Here is a 17345-nt window from a genome sequence, read left to right as displayed (position 1 = left end):
GTCTGTGTGTGTGTCTGTGTGTGTGTGTGTGTCTGTGTGTGTGTGTGTGTGTGTGTGTGTGTGTGTGCAGGGGCGCTGCTAAAAATGTTGGGCCCCATGAAAGATTCAAATTTTGGGCCCCCAAAATGACAAATTATGTTATCAGCATCCTTCCAGGGGCCCTGTCAGTGCTGTTGGGCCCTTAGAATCTGTACCACCTTTCCCCCCCTCGCGGCACCCATGTGTGTGTGTGTGTGTATGTGTGCAGCTAGTGAGTAGGCCTAGCCTGTCTACGCCAGTGCAAGCTGGTCCCGGTTCAGTAGTAAGGTCTCTCCATTGACAAGTGGGAGGAAACAGTCGTCAGTCACCCAACACTAACGCTTGTCATTGGCAATGGATTGCACCCCATTAGGGCACATTAAAAACAAGCACCTCCGCAGGTTATGGAAACGCGTTCGAGCGTCCGAGAGGACTGAGTCACTGCCAGGGTGATATCCCCTCGGCCTCTGGGCCGTCCAGCTCTCCAGCCCAGCCTGTTGGGTGTTATTGAGTGGTAAATTGAGTTGACAGTGCATCTGGGGAAACGCGGGTGAGTGTGTGTATGTGTTTGTGTGTGTGGTGGTGAGAGGTGTGTGTGTGTGTGTGTGTGTGTGTGTGTGTGTGTGTGTGTGTGTGTGTGTGTGTGTGTGTGTGTGTGTGTGTGTGTGTGTGTGTGTGTGTGTGTGTGTGTGTGTGTGTGTGTGTGTGTGTGTGTGTGTGTGTGTGTGTGTGTGTGTAAGTTTACATTGTTTTGTTAATGTGCGAGTGTATGTGCGCGTATGTGTGCTCCAACTTTTCTTTGTGTGTGTGTGTGTGTGTGTGTATGTGTGTGTGTGGTGTGTCTGTGTGTGTATGTGTGTGTGTGTGTGTGTGTGTGTGTGTGTGTGTGTGTGGTGTGTGTGTGTGTGTGACGAAGTGGCACATGCCTTCCCCACCCACCCTGGAAACCCATCTCATGGAAAACCCTCCGCAACACAACAGCTAACCCCAGAGCAGCTCAGCTGAGTCGCCGACACAGCAAGTCCCTTCTGGTACATTTCCACTTTCCACCTTGCATAACACAACAGGAGGCTGATTGGCCGAGCAGGTCAGGGCCGGGCAGGGCATTGCTGCCCATGGAATTGCATCGCAACCATAGGCGATTCTAGGGTCAGGTGGGGCCCCTAGTGAAAATGCAAAAGAATGAACAATTGAAACAAAATCGCCACTACTGTGGTAAAACATGGGCTGTTATTCACTATCTAGGGGCTTGGGGGCCCCAAGCAGCTGCCTGCCTTGCCTGGTGGCAAGATGCACCTCTGATCGCAACTGGGCTGCCTGGACTAGTCCTGGAAAAGGCCCAGGACAGAAAACTATATCCTCACAGGGAATTGGGGCTTGGGGTGGGGGTTTACATATCGTATGTATACATAACGTTCCTGGCGTTTGTTCTGCCAATTGTACATAATATGCTGTCCTTTGAGACAACAGGAGGGATGGAAGCATGGTAGTCATCAGGGGGGGTAGGGCTGGCGGGCAGGGCCGGATTAATGCACAGGCTAGATATGACTGCAGCCTGGGGGCCCCCACCTGCCAGGGGGGCCCTAATTGACCAAAAGTGAAAAAATTACAGAATTGTGACACAATGCAATATTGGAAAATGTATCTGTCGTGTTTAACACAGTTGGTAGACATGTTAACATGTTATCCTTAATTGATAACTTGTAATTGTGACACGGTCTATTAAATTTGTCGCAGAATTTGCCTTCCTGGGGCGCCCACAGCAACCTTGAGCCTAGGGGCCCCAGGCCATCTTTAATCTGGTCCTGGTGGCGGGGCTTTTAGATGATTATATCCCGGGCCCAGCCATAGCTGCCGGCGGCCCTGGGTTTATAGTAGAGATGTACAGGATCCAAGATCCGATTCCGGATCCGGCAGGATAATAGGGTTTTTCAGACTATCCAGATCCGGCAGGATCTTAAGCAGTGGATCCGGTATCCGGCAGTTACCTAAAAATCAGGATCTGGGACATCTGTACTTTTTACGTAGCCTAGAATTTTCAGTCAGTCCAAACAGCGAAGCGGCCATTGAAGGCAGTGTGGCAGTAAGACAATGAGTCTTAAAAATAGTTTGCGCCAACGTAATAAAAAGGGCCCACGTGTGCGAGTTGGCTATGTGTTTCAACCCTTTCGTAGGATCCGTTATCCGGATCCGGATCCGACAGTATCTTAAGCAGTGGATCCGGTATCCGGCAGGATCCCAAAAATCAGGATCCGGTGCATCTCTAGTTTATAGTTCCTGCCGTCCATTCTGCCAATTGTATGGATGCAGCCCTGTGGGACAACCAGGGCCGGATTATCCATAAGGGCCAGCGGCACAGGGCACAGGGGCACCAAGCATTTTTGAACAGTTGCGGGGCACCAGAAGAGACAAACTTAAAGGGACACTGTGTGAGATTTTTAGTTGTTCATTTCCAGAATTCATGCTGCCCATTCACTAATGTTACCTTTTTCATGAATACTTACCACCAGCATCAAATTCTAAGTATTCAGTATGACTGGAATAATTGCACTTTTCATACATGAAAAGGGGGATCTTCTCCATGGTCCGACATTTTGAATTTCCAAAAATAGCCATTTTTAGCTGCAAAAATGACTGTACTTGGACCATACTTGAAAACATTTGTTTATTACTAAGTAAACGTTCATGTAAAGATCAAATTTGGCAATAGGCAGCCCAGTTTCAGTGAGCAGCATAGTTCCAGTACCTTTTTTGACCACTTCCTGCACAGTGTCCCTTTAACAAATATTGGTCATAAAGGGGGCACCCCTGAGGTATAGTGCCCGGGGGCACCACATTGGCTTAATACGGACCTGGGGACAATAGAGGGGGTGCAAGTGTTGGAACAGTGCAATGAAATAGCATGATTACGCCTCCTCCAAGAGTCCACTGCAAATGAGCCACAGTTTCCTTTGGAGTTGGAATGTGCGTTCCTAACAAGCTGATAGGATGACCAACACCTAGGCCTGGCATCTGGATGGAGAATATAGGTAATGACATTCTTGTCATGCCGCGGTTTCTTTTAATACATGGTGTACACGCAAAAGCTATTTGTTTATTTATGTTTTGAATAGTGCCACTGAAATACAACACTGAATACTCACAATTAGTTGCTACTCAACGATGTAAACAGACTGCAGTGGTCAGACATTTATCTTATGTTAGGTACCAGGTAACCCAGTGATTCCCAAACTTTTTCTGTTGATTCCCCGTTTTGGACCTGAGAATATTTTGGTGACCCCTTGCCACATCACATTCCAAATGCCAACATTTTGTATTGTCCATTAATATTGCTACATTCATTTATTCGTCGCAGGAAAAATATAAATTCAGTTATTAACCATACAAGTTACTGTTGTTGACTGCGGTAACCTAACGTGGAAGAAGAGCTCTGAAGGCATTTTGGTAATGGCTCGACAGCGTTCCATAAAGTTAACCCATTTACTGTCATAGCGACTGGAATGTTGGATTGTTCCTTCATAATGACCATGAAGTTGGACTTATGTACAAGGTTCATTATGTCTAACTGTTTAACTGAAACACTTTAGGTTTTCTTTTGCCTTAAGACATGTAAAAGTTTTTATCTTTTACCCGACATGTTTCAACGGTGTTACTTCCGTCTTCATCAGAGGGTCACTGACTGTGATGTTGATGAGTGACGTGCTTTAAAATCAGCTGATGTTGTGGAGGTGTGACCTCCCTGCCAATAATGGTAGCCCAAGTACCATGAACAGGGATGAGGGGGTACACATGCTCTCACACACCTGGACCACCATCCTAAGAGGACAACTCTAACAGCAGGAGGTGTGACCAACCTGTCATTATTGGCAGGGATGTTGTGGAGGTGTGACCTCCCTGCCAATAATGGTAGCCCAAGTACCATGAACAGGGATGAGGGGGCATACATGCTCTCACACACCTGGACCACCATCCTAAGAGGACAACTCTAACAGCAGGACGTGTGACCAACCTGTCATTATTGGCAGGGAGGTCACACCTCCACAACATCAGCTGATTTTAAAGCACATCACTCATTAACATCACAGTGACCCTCTGATGAAGACGGAAGTAACACCATCGAAACATGTCAGGTAAAAGATAAAAACTTTTACATGTCTTAGGCAAAAGAAAACCTTAAGTGTTTCAGAAAGTTTCAGAAGTTTGTTTCATATGAGGAAAACATCAAAGGTATGCCATTTGTCATAAATCTCAAGGAAAACACTTCCTGTTTCCTGGAAAAAGAAAATCCGCCCCGAACACGGAATCATCTGGGTTGACATGATATACTGACGGAATCGTCTAGTTGGCCCCCAACAAAGACACACAATCCAATCCAAGCCAATCAGAAGTGGCAATCCCCCGGGAGAGAGAAGAGGCAGGGAGTGCGTTACAATATGTGACCTTGCCTCCTCCACTTGTGCTTGTCTCCTCGTACCAGGAAGTAATATGTCATGATGACATCACTGACCACAGCATTATATTTAAATATCTTGCAAAAGCTAAATTTTAAAACCTTCTTCTCTTTTGCAATTGGGATGGTGAATGAGAACAGTCCCTCAAAAGTTGTTGTGGCTAGGCTGACAGCTGGGAAACTTTATCGTTTTCTCCACGGAGGAGGGGCCAGGAGGTGGGGCGAGGAGACAACCACAAGTGGAGGAGGCAAGGCCGCATATTGTAACGCACTCAGGGTGAGCGAGTAGCCAAGCACCCACCAAGCACCATCCATCATCATTCCACTGTCCAGCGGGGTTTATTTTAGCCAGTGGAGTCAACCAATGTCAAGTCACGTTCGTTCCTGCCAGCTTCATACCAGGACATTATGGGTCACCTGGAACAGCTGTGTGTGTGTGTCTGTCTGTGTGTGTGTGTGTGTGTGTGTGTGTGTGTGTGTGTGTGTGTGTGTGTGTGTGTGTGTGTGTGTGTGTGTGTGTGTGTGTGTGTGTGTGTGTGTGTGTGTCTGTGTGTCTGTGTGTGTGTGTGTGTGTGTGTGTGTGTGTGTGTGTGTGTGTGTGTGTGTGTGTGTGTGTGTGTGTGTGTGTGTGTGCGTGCGTGTTGTGTGTGTGTGTGTGTGTTGTGTGTGTGTGTGTGCAGGGCCGTTGCTAAGGTTTTGGAGGCAACTGGTATAAGCATTACTGGTCAGGAGGGCCCTCTCATGTAATAAAAATAACAATAATAATAATCTACTACCTAATAAATATATGTTTTGTAATATAGTTCAATATTTTTTTTCATGACGTTTTATAGTCAGTCTCAATTGGTTGGTGCCCTAGGCACTCTGCGTACTCTGCCTATGTCAAGCGATGGACCTGTGTGTGTGTGTGTGTGTGTGTGTGTGTGTGTGTGTGTGTGTGTGTGTGTGCTTGTGTGTGTGTGTGTGTGTGTGTGTGTGTGTGTGTGTGTGTGTGTGAGTGTGTGTGTGTGTCTGTGTGTGTGTGTGTGTGTCTGTGTGTGTCTGTGTGTGTGTGTGTGTGTGTGTGTGTGTGTGTGTGTGTGTGTGCTTGTGTGCGTGTGCGTGCGTGCGTGCGTGCGTGCGTGCGTGCGTGCGTGCGTGCGTGCGTGCGTGTGTGATAACGTGTGTGGTCGCCCTAAATATAGACCCTTAACAAAGGCGACCCAGTGGGAGGAGCCACATAGAACAACGGAAAAGTGTGGCAACCTAATAGTCAGAGGTAACATGGGGGTATGAGGGCGTTGGTGTGCGGTAGGCATGCATGTCTGGATGTGTGTGGCAGTGGGTGCATATGTTTATATCCATAAATAGCAACATTATTACTAAGAATTTAAAAAGGTAACAATATAGTATGGGTTATAATTTCAAATTGTATTTGCTCCACTGCAAACAACCTCTGTAAAAAAAAAAAAAAAAACACAGACAAAAAAAAACAAAAACAAAACAGTAACAACATTGTCAGTGCAGCGTGGGCTGTGTGTGCAGGGAGCATGGCAATGTTTAAAACCTCATTCCACGCACACCTTCCTGTCAGCAGCGTGTGTTGAGCTTTGAATTTGAATATTTTGGTGACGTCAAAGCCCAGGCTGGAACTTTGTCAGCTCTGAGGGTCGTGTAGGCAGGGAAGCAGCCGGGGGGGGGGGCACAAAGGGGTCAGCTGTCCCGGCCCCAGAGAGAGGAGGTGCCCAGAATTGAGTCCTCATTACATTGTAGGCCTATGCATTGGGGATAGGGGGGCCCTTTCGTATGACTTTGTCCATGGCCTGGCCAAAGCTGTCAGCGGCCTTGCGTGTAGGTCATATAAAAACCCAGGGAGGAGGAGAGACATGGCTACCAGGAGGTGGAGTGGTGGAGGAGAACAGGGGGTCGAGGAGGGCAGAAAGGACTGGAGATAAGATACCCCAACACAGAGGTGTTTATTTAAGTGGTGTCATGTCTCTGGCACGTACTGACAACAGGGTCCCACACAACAGCAGTAGCAGTGACTGCAGTGACTGCATTGTCTGAGAGGAGCGCAGAGCAGCGCAGCACAGCACAGCACAGCACAGCACAGACACCCTGGGACTTTTGGACAGGCTGGCTGGCTGGGAACCACAGGCTGGAGGACCTTCAACAGGCTAAAATAGACCCGACCCAACCCGGCTCTCCACCACTCTCTACGTACTTACTTACTCTGGGACTCCAGGATTAGCAGCTGCACCTCTGGACTCGATCTCCCGAGCCACGGCCTCGGACACGCGCGCACAACCTTTCACCCAGGGAAACATTTATTATCATTAATGCTGTTATCGTTTCTGTGGACTTAATCTCCCGAGCCTTGGATACAGACAACCGTTCACCCGGGGAAACGGCTATTGTACTATATTAAGACTATTACATTATCGTATTATTATTATTGTTATTTTCGTGGGGAAGAGCGATGAGTAAACCGGCGACGTTGACGTCGTGCATCGCCAAGATGTACGATGGCGGCAAGCTGGATAATGGCGCCACTCCACTGCCGGCGGTGCTTGTGAAGAAGCCGAGCAGCAACAACATGCTGTCCAGCCTGGGGGCCGTGGAGCTGAAGCTCGGCCTGCTGGAGGGCAAGGTGGAGCAACTGGCGCACGGACAGGCCGAGGTGTTGCGCAGGCTGGACACCATCTGCGCAGGCCTGGGAGCCTTGGAGAGGGACGTGGCACAGTTGAAGAAGCAGGAACAGGATGTGGCGCTGTTGAAAAAGCAGGAACAGGAACTAGAGCCGTCGAAGAAACAGGAAGTACCAAGTGGAGGCAATGGAGGTGGTGTTGGGGGTGTGGGTGGGGGTACAACGGCGACGGTGAACCACCAGGGTTTGACGAAGTTCCGGCGTGCTAGCTTTGGTCCTTTTGGTGCCCCTGCTGTTGGCGTTTGTACTGCCCCTGCCCCTGTGACTACCACGCCTGCTGCCAGCACCACTACCGCCGAAAGCGCTGCCATGCTGGCAGAGGTGCGGGCACTGTGCGGAGAGACAGTGGCGCTGCTGAAAGGCGTGCAGGACGAGGGCCGGTGCCAGCGGGTCAAGATGGAGGGCATCGCCAGCTCTGTGTCGGCGGTGGACAAGGCTCTGGGCTACTTGGGGGAGCTCTTCCGCAGCTCCAAGATCGTGGAGTTCATACTCAAGGGCATCGTGCCGTGGGGCCGACCACAGCAGCAGGAGCCGCAGGAACAGCGCGAGGAGCGAGACAGGGTGGAGGAGGAGGTGGTGGAGTCGCAGATGCTGCAGGAGCCCCAGGACAGGGCAGAGGAGGTGAAGCAGCGGGACCCGCAGGAGCAGGAGAGGCCGGAGGAGGTGGAGGATAAGAAGCAGGACACGGAAGGAGAGGTAGAGCAGTGGGACAGCGAGGAGGAGGAGGTGAAGCCGTGGGGACTACAAGAGCAGGAGCAGGCGCAGGAGCAGGAGCAGGAAAATATGGAGGAGATGGAGGTCCAGCAGGACAGGCTGGAGCAGGAACAGGAGAGGACCCAGAAGGTGGAGGTAGAGGTTGAGGGGCCCCAGAAGCATGAGAGGGTGGAGGATGAGGAACAGGAGAGGGTGGAGGAGGTGAAGGATGAGGGGCAGCACAAGACGGAGGTGGGGCAGGAGAGGGTGGATGTGGGTAAGGATCAGGAGAGGGTGGAGGTCGAGGTGGAGGTGGAGGTGGTGGAGGAACAGGACAGGGCACAGGAGGTGAAGGGTGAGCAGCGGGACAAGGAGGAAGTGGATGCGAAGACCCATGTGGAGGTCAGTAGGGGCTTGCCATGTCAACGCATGTCGCATGTCCCGTGTGACGTGTCCCATGTCCCATGTCTCATGCGCATGGCTTCGCTAGCTCCTCATGAATTCTCTTAGTGCCACCGGATTATCTACAGTGATTAACAATAGTAAACACATCAACAGCTGCTGTCCTTCAGATAAGGGGCCTCCAAGGAGTCTCCATGGTTGCTAAGCACCACCATGATTATGAATTGCGTTTGAAGCCAACTAGTTTATTCTTTCACACAGCATATTAGTGCATTTCGAAGTCTGGTTATTCCAGACCACCAGGTCATAATATAAATAAATATATGTATTTTAGGTGTTTTAAGGTTCATAGACATCCAGATTATGAATGTTGTTTTAAAATAGCTGCAGGAGGGAGAGGACAAAAGGGGCTACATGTCAACACAGGCCACTTAGCACATAGCAGAAATGCTGTCCAGTTTTCACTGCTTCTCTTGCCATGGTTTCTCTCTTACCACCCCCAGATTGTCAAAGTATTTTATTTTTATCTTTACAATAGTAGGGCAGGAGATGCAGGATGGGGCAGGAGCTGAACGAGAGGAAGAGGACTTGATAAACTGAATCAAGCCATCTTCTTGCTTTGTCTGTGTTAAGTTGTAGCGTATGTGTTATGTCAATATGGGCCACATACAGTGTAAAGTTGACACAAATTAACTGAATCAAGTCATCTTGTGTCTTTTTCTGTGTCAAGTTAAGTCAACTTATAGTATGTGTGTACTGTATGTTAGTGGTAATGCCCATTAAGATATATATTTTAAATTAATTTGAAAGATTATTTTGTGTTTTTCATGGGCTTTGATGTAGGGCCTATAGCAGCTCTTATTATTTTGCTATGAGGGGTAATGAGTTCACTCAATATGACAACAGAAGTTCTTCTGGGATGAGTCAGCGAGTAATTTTTAATAGTATGTTTTTTTACTGTTATTTTTTATTTTTTAAGTTTAGTCGGCACAACTACTGTCCTTCAGATGAGGGCGCTGGCCTTTCATGGACCTGTTAGCAAAGATTACGTATCTTAGTTCCCAATAGACCGTCTCTGCTGTTAGCACCTCCATACGGTTTAACTAAATTTACTTATACTTTATGTTTTAAGGTGCATTGACATCTACGTATCTTGTATCCATCTGTCTAGGTACAGAAGTATCTTGTGTTGTCTTAAAACTTTGTATACTCGCATCGCCACAGGCAAGCATGTTTGTTTTTCAGAATGCCTCCATGATCTTATTAATAATGGATTTTGTGGGAAAGCGGAGTGCAAATGCAAGGTGCAACTTCGGGTGTGTAGGCTAATATGTTGTGTGTTGGGGCACCCCACGGCTTTGTTTATGTCAAGCTTCTTGATCTCAGGGGCCAGGGTGAGACACACAACTGGCCGAGGGATATTTTGCAGGCAGCTGTAAATCCAGTGTCGGCTAGAGTTACGCAATCCAAAGTTATGTAGGCGCTTCTTTTAAAGCCCAGACCAGATAGATGTGTTTTTAAACGTATGAAAGGTCATCAGCTTAGCTGCTCGCTCCCGTCAGTTTCTTCTAGCAGTTGAGCGTTTAAAGGCAGCGATGGGTCTGTGTCAGATATGTCTGTCAGAAGGGTGCTAAAAAAGCAAAGGATGGGGAGCAAAGTATTATATAACATAAGTTTAACCTTTGTGTAAATGCCTTGCTTTTTAGAGCTCATTTCATAATAATATCTAAAAGAAATGTAGAGTAGTCTACTGCATGTTGTTGTTGTTATGCTGACAACATAATCCAAAGCTGTGTTGTAAAAAAAAAAAAAGTGGCCTGCCACTCAGACTTAGAATAAGGCTCTGAGACCCTCAGTTCATGTTTATTTTCATTGGAGTCGTCTCGTCGGCCGCCATGGCTGCTGAGCGTGTAGTCAGGTGGATCAGAGCGATGTCACCCCTCTCACCTCACCAAGACCTTACGCCCCAAACACAGCACTCTGATCTGATCTCTTGCGGATGCCTTTCTGAGAAAGATCCACTTACAGTACGGACGCGCATCAGGGTAGACAGACATCTCTCAGTTAGCTTGGCTTTGGTGGGATGAGTCGAGGCTGGCCTGCCAGCATGGCCTGCCAGTCTGGTCTCGCTCGTCGAATAACGTCAGGGCTGGACTGGCCATCTGGCATAGCGGCATTTTCCGGTGGGCCCTGCACCCTTGTGGGCCCTTATTTTCAGAAATGTAAAGGGTGCGGGTCCCACCGGTGAGTCAGTTCTGCGCCGCTAATTATGACGGGCCCCTTTAAGCCAAAAGTGCCCGGGCCCTATTTCTCCTCCAGTTCAGCCCTGAATAACGTCACGCTGTTGTGAAATGAAGGGCACTTCAAGCACTCCTGAGCGTCATAGTCTGAGTGTCGTAAATGCTGACAAAAACAACCTTAAAACAAGCACTTGTTGTGAATGAATGGGAATGTGTCTGGGGAATGTCACACTTGGATATTAGCAAGCCAGAGAGTCTCTGCTATTCAGCTGAGGAATGCCTGGCCACTTCTGCCTTTTACAACCGACATTCATGAACTGTCTCACCATACACTAAAATATAATTGCTTCATGATCAGAATACATTTTTACTAGTGATAAAATAATTAAGACAAGGTTTGTTTAAACTGACACATCTGATTTTGATAAATCAATTTAGAAACTATTACTCAGATAATAGATTCTTATCTCCCAATTAGTTAGACTTTCTCTCAGAATTATTTATCACCAAGTAAAATAAATTTTAATTGAATCTAATTAGTTAATACTATTAGAAGTGTTTGTGTTAATCAGCAGTGGTGAGAAATATTTAAAGATCTAGAAACTAACTGGTGAAAGATGATCTCCGGTTTGTTTAGAGGCCTTGTATGGAACTTCAGTATAGTTCTGGCCGTTTCTTTTTTCTGACCTCTTTCTGTACACAGCATACCTAGACCAATGAGTACAGGCATTTTGTTGACACTTTCAACTTTTAACAGTTTAACTTTTTGACTTAAAGGTGTACTGTGTAGGATGGTGATAGGTATTGCAGCTATGCTGCTCATTGAAACTGTGCTGTCTACTGCCAAATGTTATCATTTCATGAATATTTACTAAATAATTAACTAATATTTACTAGAATGACCAAAGTACAGTATGTTTTGCAGCTAAAAATGTCAATTTCTGGATATTCAAAATGGTGGGTAATGTATGAAAAGTGGAATTTTCGAGGTCATAATGAATACTTACTTTGAAGAATTTGGTGGTGGTGGTAAGTATTTGTGAAAAAGGTAATATTTGTGAATGGACAGCATGAATTATGGAAATAGCTTACTAAACATATTACACCGTGCACCTTTAAACTATATGTGCACCCTGAACAGAAGAAAAGAAAGGAAAATAAAAAATAAAAGTAAAGAAGAAAAAGAAAGCAGGCCACAGTGTATACTCTGAACAACAGCAAGATCAATCAATGTGACTGACAGTTATATTCTTCCACCTGCCAGAAAACCAAACCAGAAGATGGAGGTGTGACACCTCAACCTGATATGTGTGACCAGGCGACTCAGGTCCAGGAGGATATTCAAGAGTCACTTCCTGGTAAGAGGTCTTACTTTATCTTCTCCCCTGAGTGCAATTCATAGTCCTCGTTTATAGTGACTGTTTAATGTACTGTTGACACAGCCCATGCTCTTGGTACACCGCATGGGGTGGGGCAAGCTTTGGTACATCTTTATTTTGGTGCATTGCCCAGTTTAATGTTTTAGTAACAATGTTGTAGTGGAGGTGATGTGTAAATGACAGAGTTTACTGCCCCTCTCACATTTCAGAAATAAAGTTTTATTCACCTCAGTGGAAAGTTTCTCCACCTATTAATAGAGTGCATTTACCGCCAAATACAGTTAATGCCCTAGGGCTGGGCAATATGACGATATATATCGTTATCGTAATATAAAAGTGTATATCGTGACCTTTCTCCTATACTGTTTATATCGTGATAGTAATTTTATCAGTTGTATACAATTGAATATCATTTAATTACATTTCATCTTCTCACAATACACACTATAAGTTCATGTAACTGTAGAAATAACAATAAAAAGATCCATTTAAAAGAAAGGTTGTTTTGCGCCATGAAAAAATAAAGAGCAAATAAAGAGAATAACTGAAAACATATGTAGGCCTAATTGTGCTATATCGTGATATATATCGTTATCGTGATATAAAGTAATCCATATCGGTTTTTTTCCATATCGCCCAGCCCCATAATGCCCCATAATAACTCTCAATATGCCAAAATCACACTATATCCTTTACATTTATTATAATATGTGCATTATTTATTATGTCCAACATTGTACTATAAATTCAAGCATATGACGTTATGACGTTTAAAACACTGGCAATCTCACTGCAACTTACTGTATCATAAAATGACATGTCACTTATATTTGCAGTCTGCACTTGGTACCTTTTATGACAGCACTTGCAGTCCAACAATGGCCAACATTGTAAGCTTATGCTGACGCTATACGCCATAGGCAATAGAACACCATCCTCTGTCATCACCAAACTCATAGTTAACACGCCTCTTGTTTTCATTTAAGCAATTTTTATTTTGCTACATAACCTAGAACGTTGCTTTGAAAAATAATCTTAAAAAGAGCAGCACAATGCTGCCTTCCTCCTGTTTGAGTGACACAGACTTTCCCCATGATGTACCATATGTGTGCACTTTATGTCTTGATTCAGTGTGTTAAGTGCTTTGATTCTTTATTTATTCGTTTGTTTATTTATTTGTTTGTTTGTTTGCCCTCTGGCAGATGAACTGCAGCAAGGTGAGAAGGGGCAGGGAGCGCTGGGCCTGGACGCCTCTGTGGCGTCTCCCGAGCTCGATACTGAGGGCAAAGGTCACAGCGAGACGGCGCGCGAGGAGGGGGTGGCGGATCAATCTCAACATCTCAACGCAGTCGACGCCTCGGGCAAAGCCCAGCGCCGGCCAAAGGAGGTGACGCCGCGGAGCAGGGAGCCGACGAGGGTGCAGACCTTTGCCCCGGAGCCTCTACCGCACGTCATGGCAGTTAAAACGGCAGCAGCATCAACAGCTGCCATCCGGGCTACTGTACCGGCTAAGGAGGAAAGGTGGGTTAGTCTTTATGACAGTATGTTAGTCTTTACGACAGTATGTACGATTGTCAAAAAGTGTGAGGTGCACACCCCCCCCTCCCCCCCCAAACAAAAATCAAATGATAAGGGTGCAGGATATAAAGGAATGCATAAACGAAGGGAAAAAAGAAGAAATGTCTGCACGCCACAGAAGCTCCCTTGCTGTAAAAATTGCAGAGGGTTCCATGAAAGTAATTATTATTATAACAAACATCGTGTACTGTGAAAAAATAATATGCTATGCTTAATACGTCTGTCATGAACTCAACAATAACAGAAAAAAAACATACACATGGCATGTTACAACATCACAATACCGGTATATGAAAATGTGTCTTCGCCTTATGTTGGTTATTATGTTGGTTTCTTTGTTTTTATTTAAATAATTCAATATCCAAGGCCTGAAGGTTGTGGAGTGGGTGGTAAGCTTCCTAGGGGCCCATGTACTGATGGCCACAGGGTGTGCAAACCTGAATGTTTCAAATTCTGCAGCTCAACAAATACAGTGTACTGTATCTTTATTAACAAATTAACATTGATTGAGAACATGGTGAAGGCTATGAAAATGTAGCGCCCCGCGGCAGATTTTTACAAACACAAACAACTGTTTGTTATGTTTTGTCTCAGCGCCAAAGAGGAGGTGGACATCACAAGAGACAGTACAGACGTCGTGGTGGCTACCGTAGTCCCTCCACAACCCAGCCAAGAGGAGAAACTGCTTAAATCTGAAGGGGAGCGATTAACGACTCTGCCAAAACTGCAAGGGCAGGAGGCCATCTCCCAAGAGATAGCGGAACCCTGCCTGAAGGACGATCAAACTGCCGAGTCTACAGCCACACTTCCTGAATCAGAGTCAAACAAAGTGCAGAACCGAACATTGTCTGCGGAAAAGGTTCAAGATAAACCGCAGCTAGCTACTGCGACAGCGTCAGAGACAAAAGCCACTTCCCCGTCACCTCCACCTCCTCTGAAAAACGTGTTCCTTCTGCGCAAAGATTCCGACGCGCACTTTGTGGTCGTAGGTGAGCAAATCCAAGTAGGACCTCAAGAAATGTCCCGGTTGCAGGACTGGACTGGCCATCTAGCATAGCGGACATTTCCCGGTGGGCTCCAGCACCCTCGTTGTCCCCTACTTTCAGAAATGTAAAATATATATATATATATATATATGGTAACACTTTATTTTAGGGATAAGGGTGCAGGATATAAAGGAATGCATAAAAGAAGGAAAAAAGAGGAAATGTCGGGAACATTTTATTTTAGGGATACATCTATTAGCACTAATATATACAATGTTCCTGTATAAGTAACTTGTAAGGCATGTACAAAGCAATATCAAGCATTTGTTAGGCATGTATTCGCAAATGTCTTGTTCATGCACAATAAGAGATTTATTACCAATTTAACCTTAGTAAGGACCTAGTAGGCTTTAGCATTTGCTTAGTACATGCCTTACAAGTTACTTATGCTGGCATTAACATTGTATGTATTAGTGCTTATAGATGTATCCCTTAAATAAAGTGTATATATATATATATATATATACATATATATATATATATATATATATATATATATATATATATATATATATATATATATATATATACATTTACGTTTCTGGAAATAGTGGCCCACGAGGGTGTGGGGCGCACCGGCGAGTCAGTTCTGCGCCGCTAATTAGGAGGGGCCCCTTTAAGGCAAAAGTGCCCGGGCCCTATTTCCCCACCAGTTCAGTCCTGCCCTGTTGTAAACTGCACCCTGGTTGTGTTTCAATGTTGATGTCAACCCAACCAAGTGCTGCTAAGCCAATAATACGTTTGCCTTGGAATTCCGCCAATTTGATTTATTTTAAATTCCCTCCATCTTAGATGGGTGTGTTGATCCTTCCTTTGTGTGTGTGTGTGTGTGTGTGTGTGTGTGTGTGTGTGTGTGTGTGTGTGTGTGTGTGTGTGTGTGTGTGTGTGTGTGTGTGTGTGTGTGTGTGTGTGTGTGTGTGTGTGTGTGTTTGTGTGTGTGTGCATATGCACTTGCAGTCTTATTCTAAGTTATTATGTTAGGGGGTTAACTATTGTGTAACTTCTAGCTACTTAACTGTTACATAAATGTAAAAAAAAAAAAAAAGAAAGAAAAAAAAACAGAACAAGGAATTAAGAAATAACAGTAGGCTTCATCATGATGGAAAATATTATAATTTCTACAATATCACAGTTTAATTTGACACCCTCTATGACCAACAGTGGTCTATAGACACACTACGTTTAGGCAGGCAGGTGAGGTGGTTGCAATTCTGTGGTTTGATTAAGTGGCAATTCCTCTTCCAACCTGTAGAAATTTAAGCAAGAACAGGGTAAGGGGTCTTACACACCAAGGCGGTAAAGCGTCGCGGAACGGCCACGTTTTTTACCGGCGTCGGTGAAAATACATTGAAACCTATCTGTCCTTACACACCAACCGGCGGTAGTCGTGCGTCAGCGGCGCGGGAGCCGGCTCCGCGCCGCGCTGCATTTGGAAAATAGAACTCGAGCGTATTTTTCACGCCGGCGACCGGCGGTGTCTCATTCAAATGAATGGCAAAGTAGCATGCTAGCTTTGGCTGTGGCTAGGGTTTTGAATAGGACTGGCCGCGCACGCCGACGCTGTCAGTGTGCAAGGCAGAGAAAAGCACGCCGGCCAAAACTAAGCAGAAAGACCGCGTCCGTCCTGCGACCGTTCCGTTCCGCCTTGGTATGTTTTGGCCCTAAGGCACAGTGTACAGTTGCAACACTGACATGGCCCTGTCATAAATGTGCTGTTACCAAAAGTCCAATGACCAAGTCATAATGACTTACTAAAGACTATATGTACGGTAAGCAGTGTAGACTACACCATAGCAGTGTAGAACTATGGTAGTACAGTCTTTTCGATGACTAGTGCAGTGTTCCACTACTGGAACGGCACCTATGGGCTACATTGTGCCACTTGTTTTGAAAACCACCGCATGATTAACTGATGCCCATCTGAAGCTGTTTCAGCTATGCTACTAGCCAGGCCGTGCCATCTTAGTGACCCAACACCTTCAGCGTTGCTACTAGTCAGGTCAAGAGCAATGCAAGTACTTTCTGAGCTCCCGAAAAATCGGAAACTCCTCCCACTTTGTCGGGAAGCAAACAACCATTAGTAAACCAAGGGAGGCGGGTCAACCAGTGCCGTTTGGGAAATGTTAATTGTTATGCTTTTGTTCAGACTCGGAAAAGATTTGAAAGTCGAGGATAATCAGGCTACTATGCCACCTGTACATGTGTGTTTTTCTCGCCTCAGATGACTGCCCACCTATGCCTGCCCCATTTACCCACCGCATTGTAAGCGCCAAGCAAGTGCCAATGGGCTCCTACTACTCCGTCAAACCCAATGAACTATTGGGTGGGTAAGTCCAGATCAACCAATCACATGTTTTCCCACCCTAAACAACTCATTTTTGACACTGTGATTGACGTGACGGGCTAGCCTAGTAAACCAGCACCAACCGCCGGACGCCAAATTTTATTGGCTGCGAGTGGTCTGGCCTCTCATCGTTTTAGTGGTCTGCCAGGCTTGCCAAGAATCTGGCAAATCAATCACAACGCAGAGATTTGTTTTGAATCAAAGTGGGCGGGGTTTTGAGGGAGTGACAATGAAGCTCGCAACGTTGGGAAAGCACATCAACGAGAAAGATAGCGCTGATTGGTCAGAGCGCCAGCCTATAGGCACAGGCACGGTTTGAAAGACAACGGGTTGTTCTCATCAACAATCTAAGGATGTACTATTGATCGGGGCCAGACTAAATTACACATCCAATCGCACATTTAGGCTGGTTATCAGGCTAGACATATAGGCATGACCTATTGACCCAGTCTGCAACTCGGGGCCCACTCATGAAATTGCTCGTTTTCCCCCACGGTTGCCCCATCCGC

General features: G+C 45.9%; 1 protein-coding gene across 1 annotated transcript in view; it reads left to right on the top strand.

Moving 5' to 3' along the window:
- The first annotated feature begins 6429 nt into the window (after nt 1-6429).
- mylk3 (myosin light chain kinase 3) overlaps nt 6430-17345 on the top strand; it is a 45102-nt gene continuing 34186 nt past the window's right edge. The window contains exons 1-5 of the mRNA XM_063188017.1: nt 6430-7850; nt 11754-11847; nt 13071-13389; nt 14041-14435; nt 16714-16819. Of these exons, the coding sequence (XP_063044087.1) occupies nt 6927-7850; nt 11754-11847; nt 13071-13389; nt 14041-14435; nt 16714-16819 (1838 nt within the window). The 5' untranslated portion in view covers nt 6430-6926. The remainder of the gene's footprint in view (nt 7851-11753; nt 11848-13070; nt 13390-14040; nt 14436-16713; nt 16820-17345) is intronic.

The sequence above is a fragment of the Engraulis encrasicolus genome, chromosome 22 (genome assembly GCF_034702125.1).
Source record: "Engraulis encrasicolus isolate BLACKSEA-1 chromosome 22, IST_EnEncr_1.0, whole genome shotgun sequence".
Taxonomy (NCBI): Eukaryota; Metazoa; Chordata; class Actinopteri; order Clupeiformes; family Engraulidae; genus Engraulis; species Engraulis encrasicolus.
The sequence above is the reverse complement of the archived record's forward strand: the minus strand, read 5'-3'. Positions and strand labels throughout refer to the sequence as shown.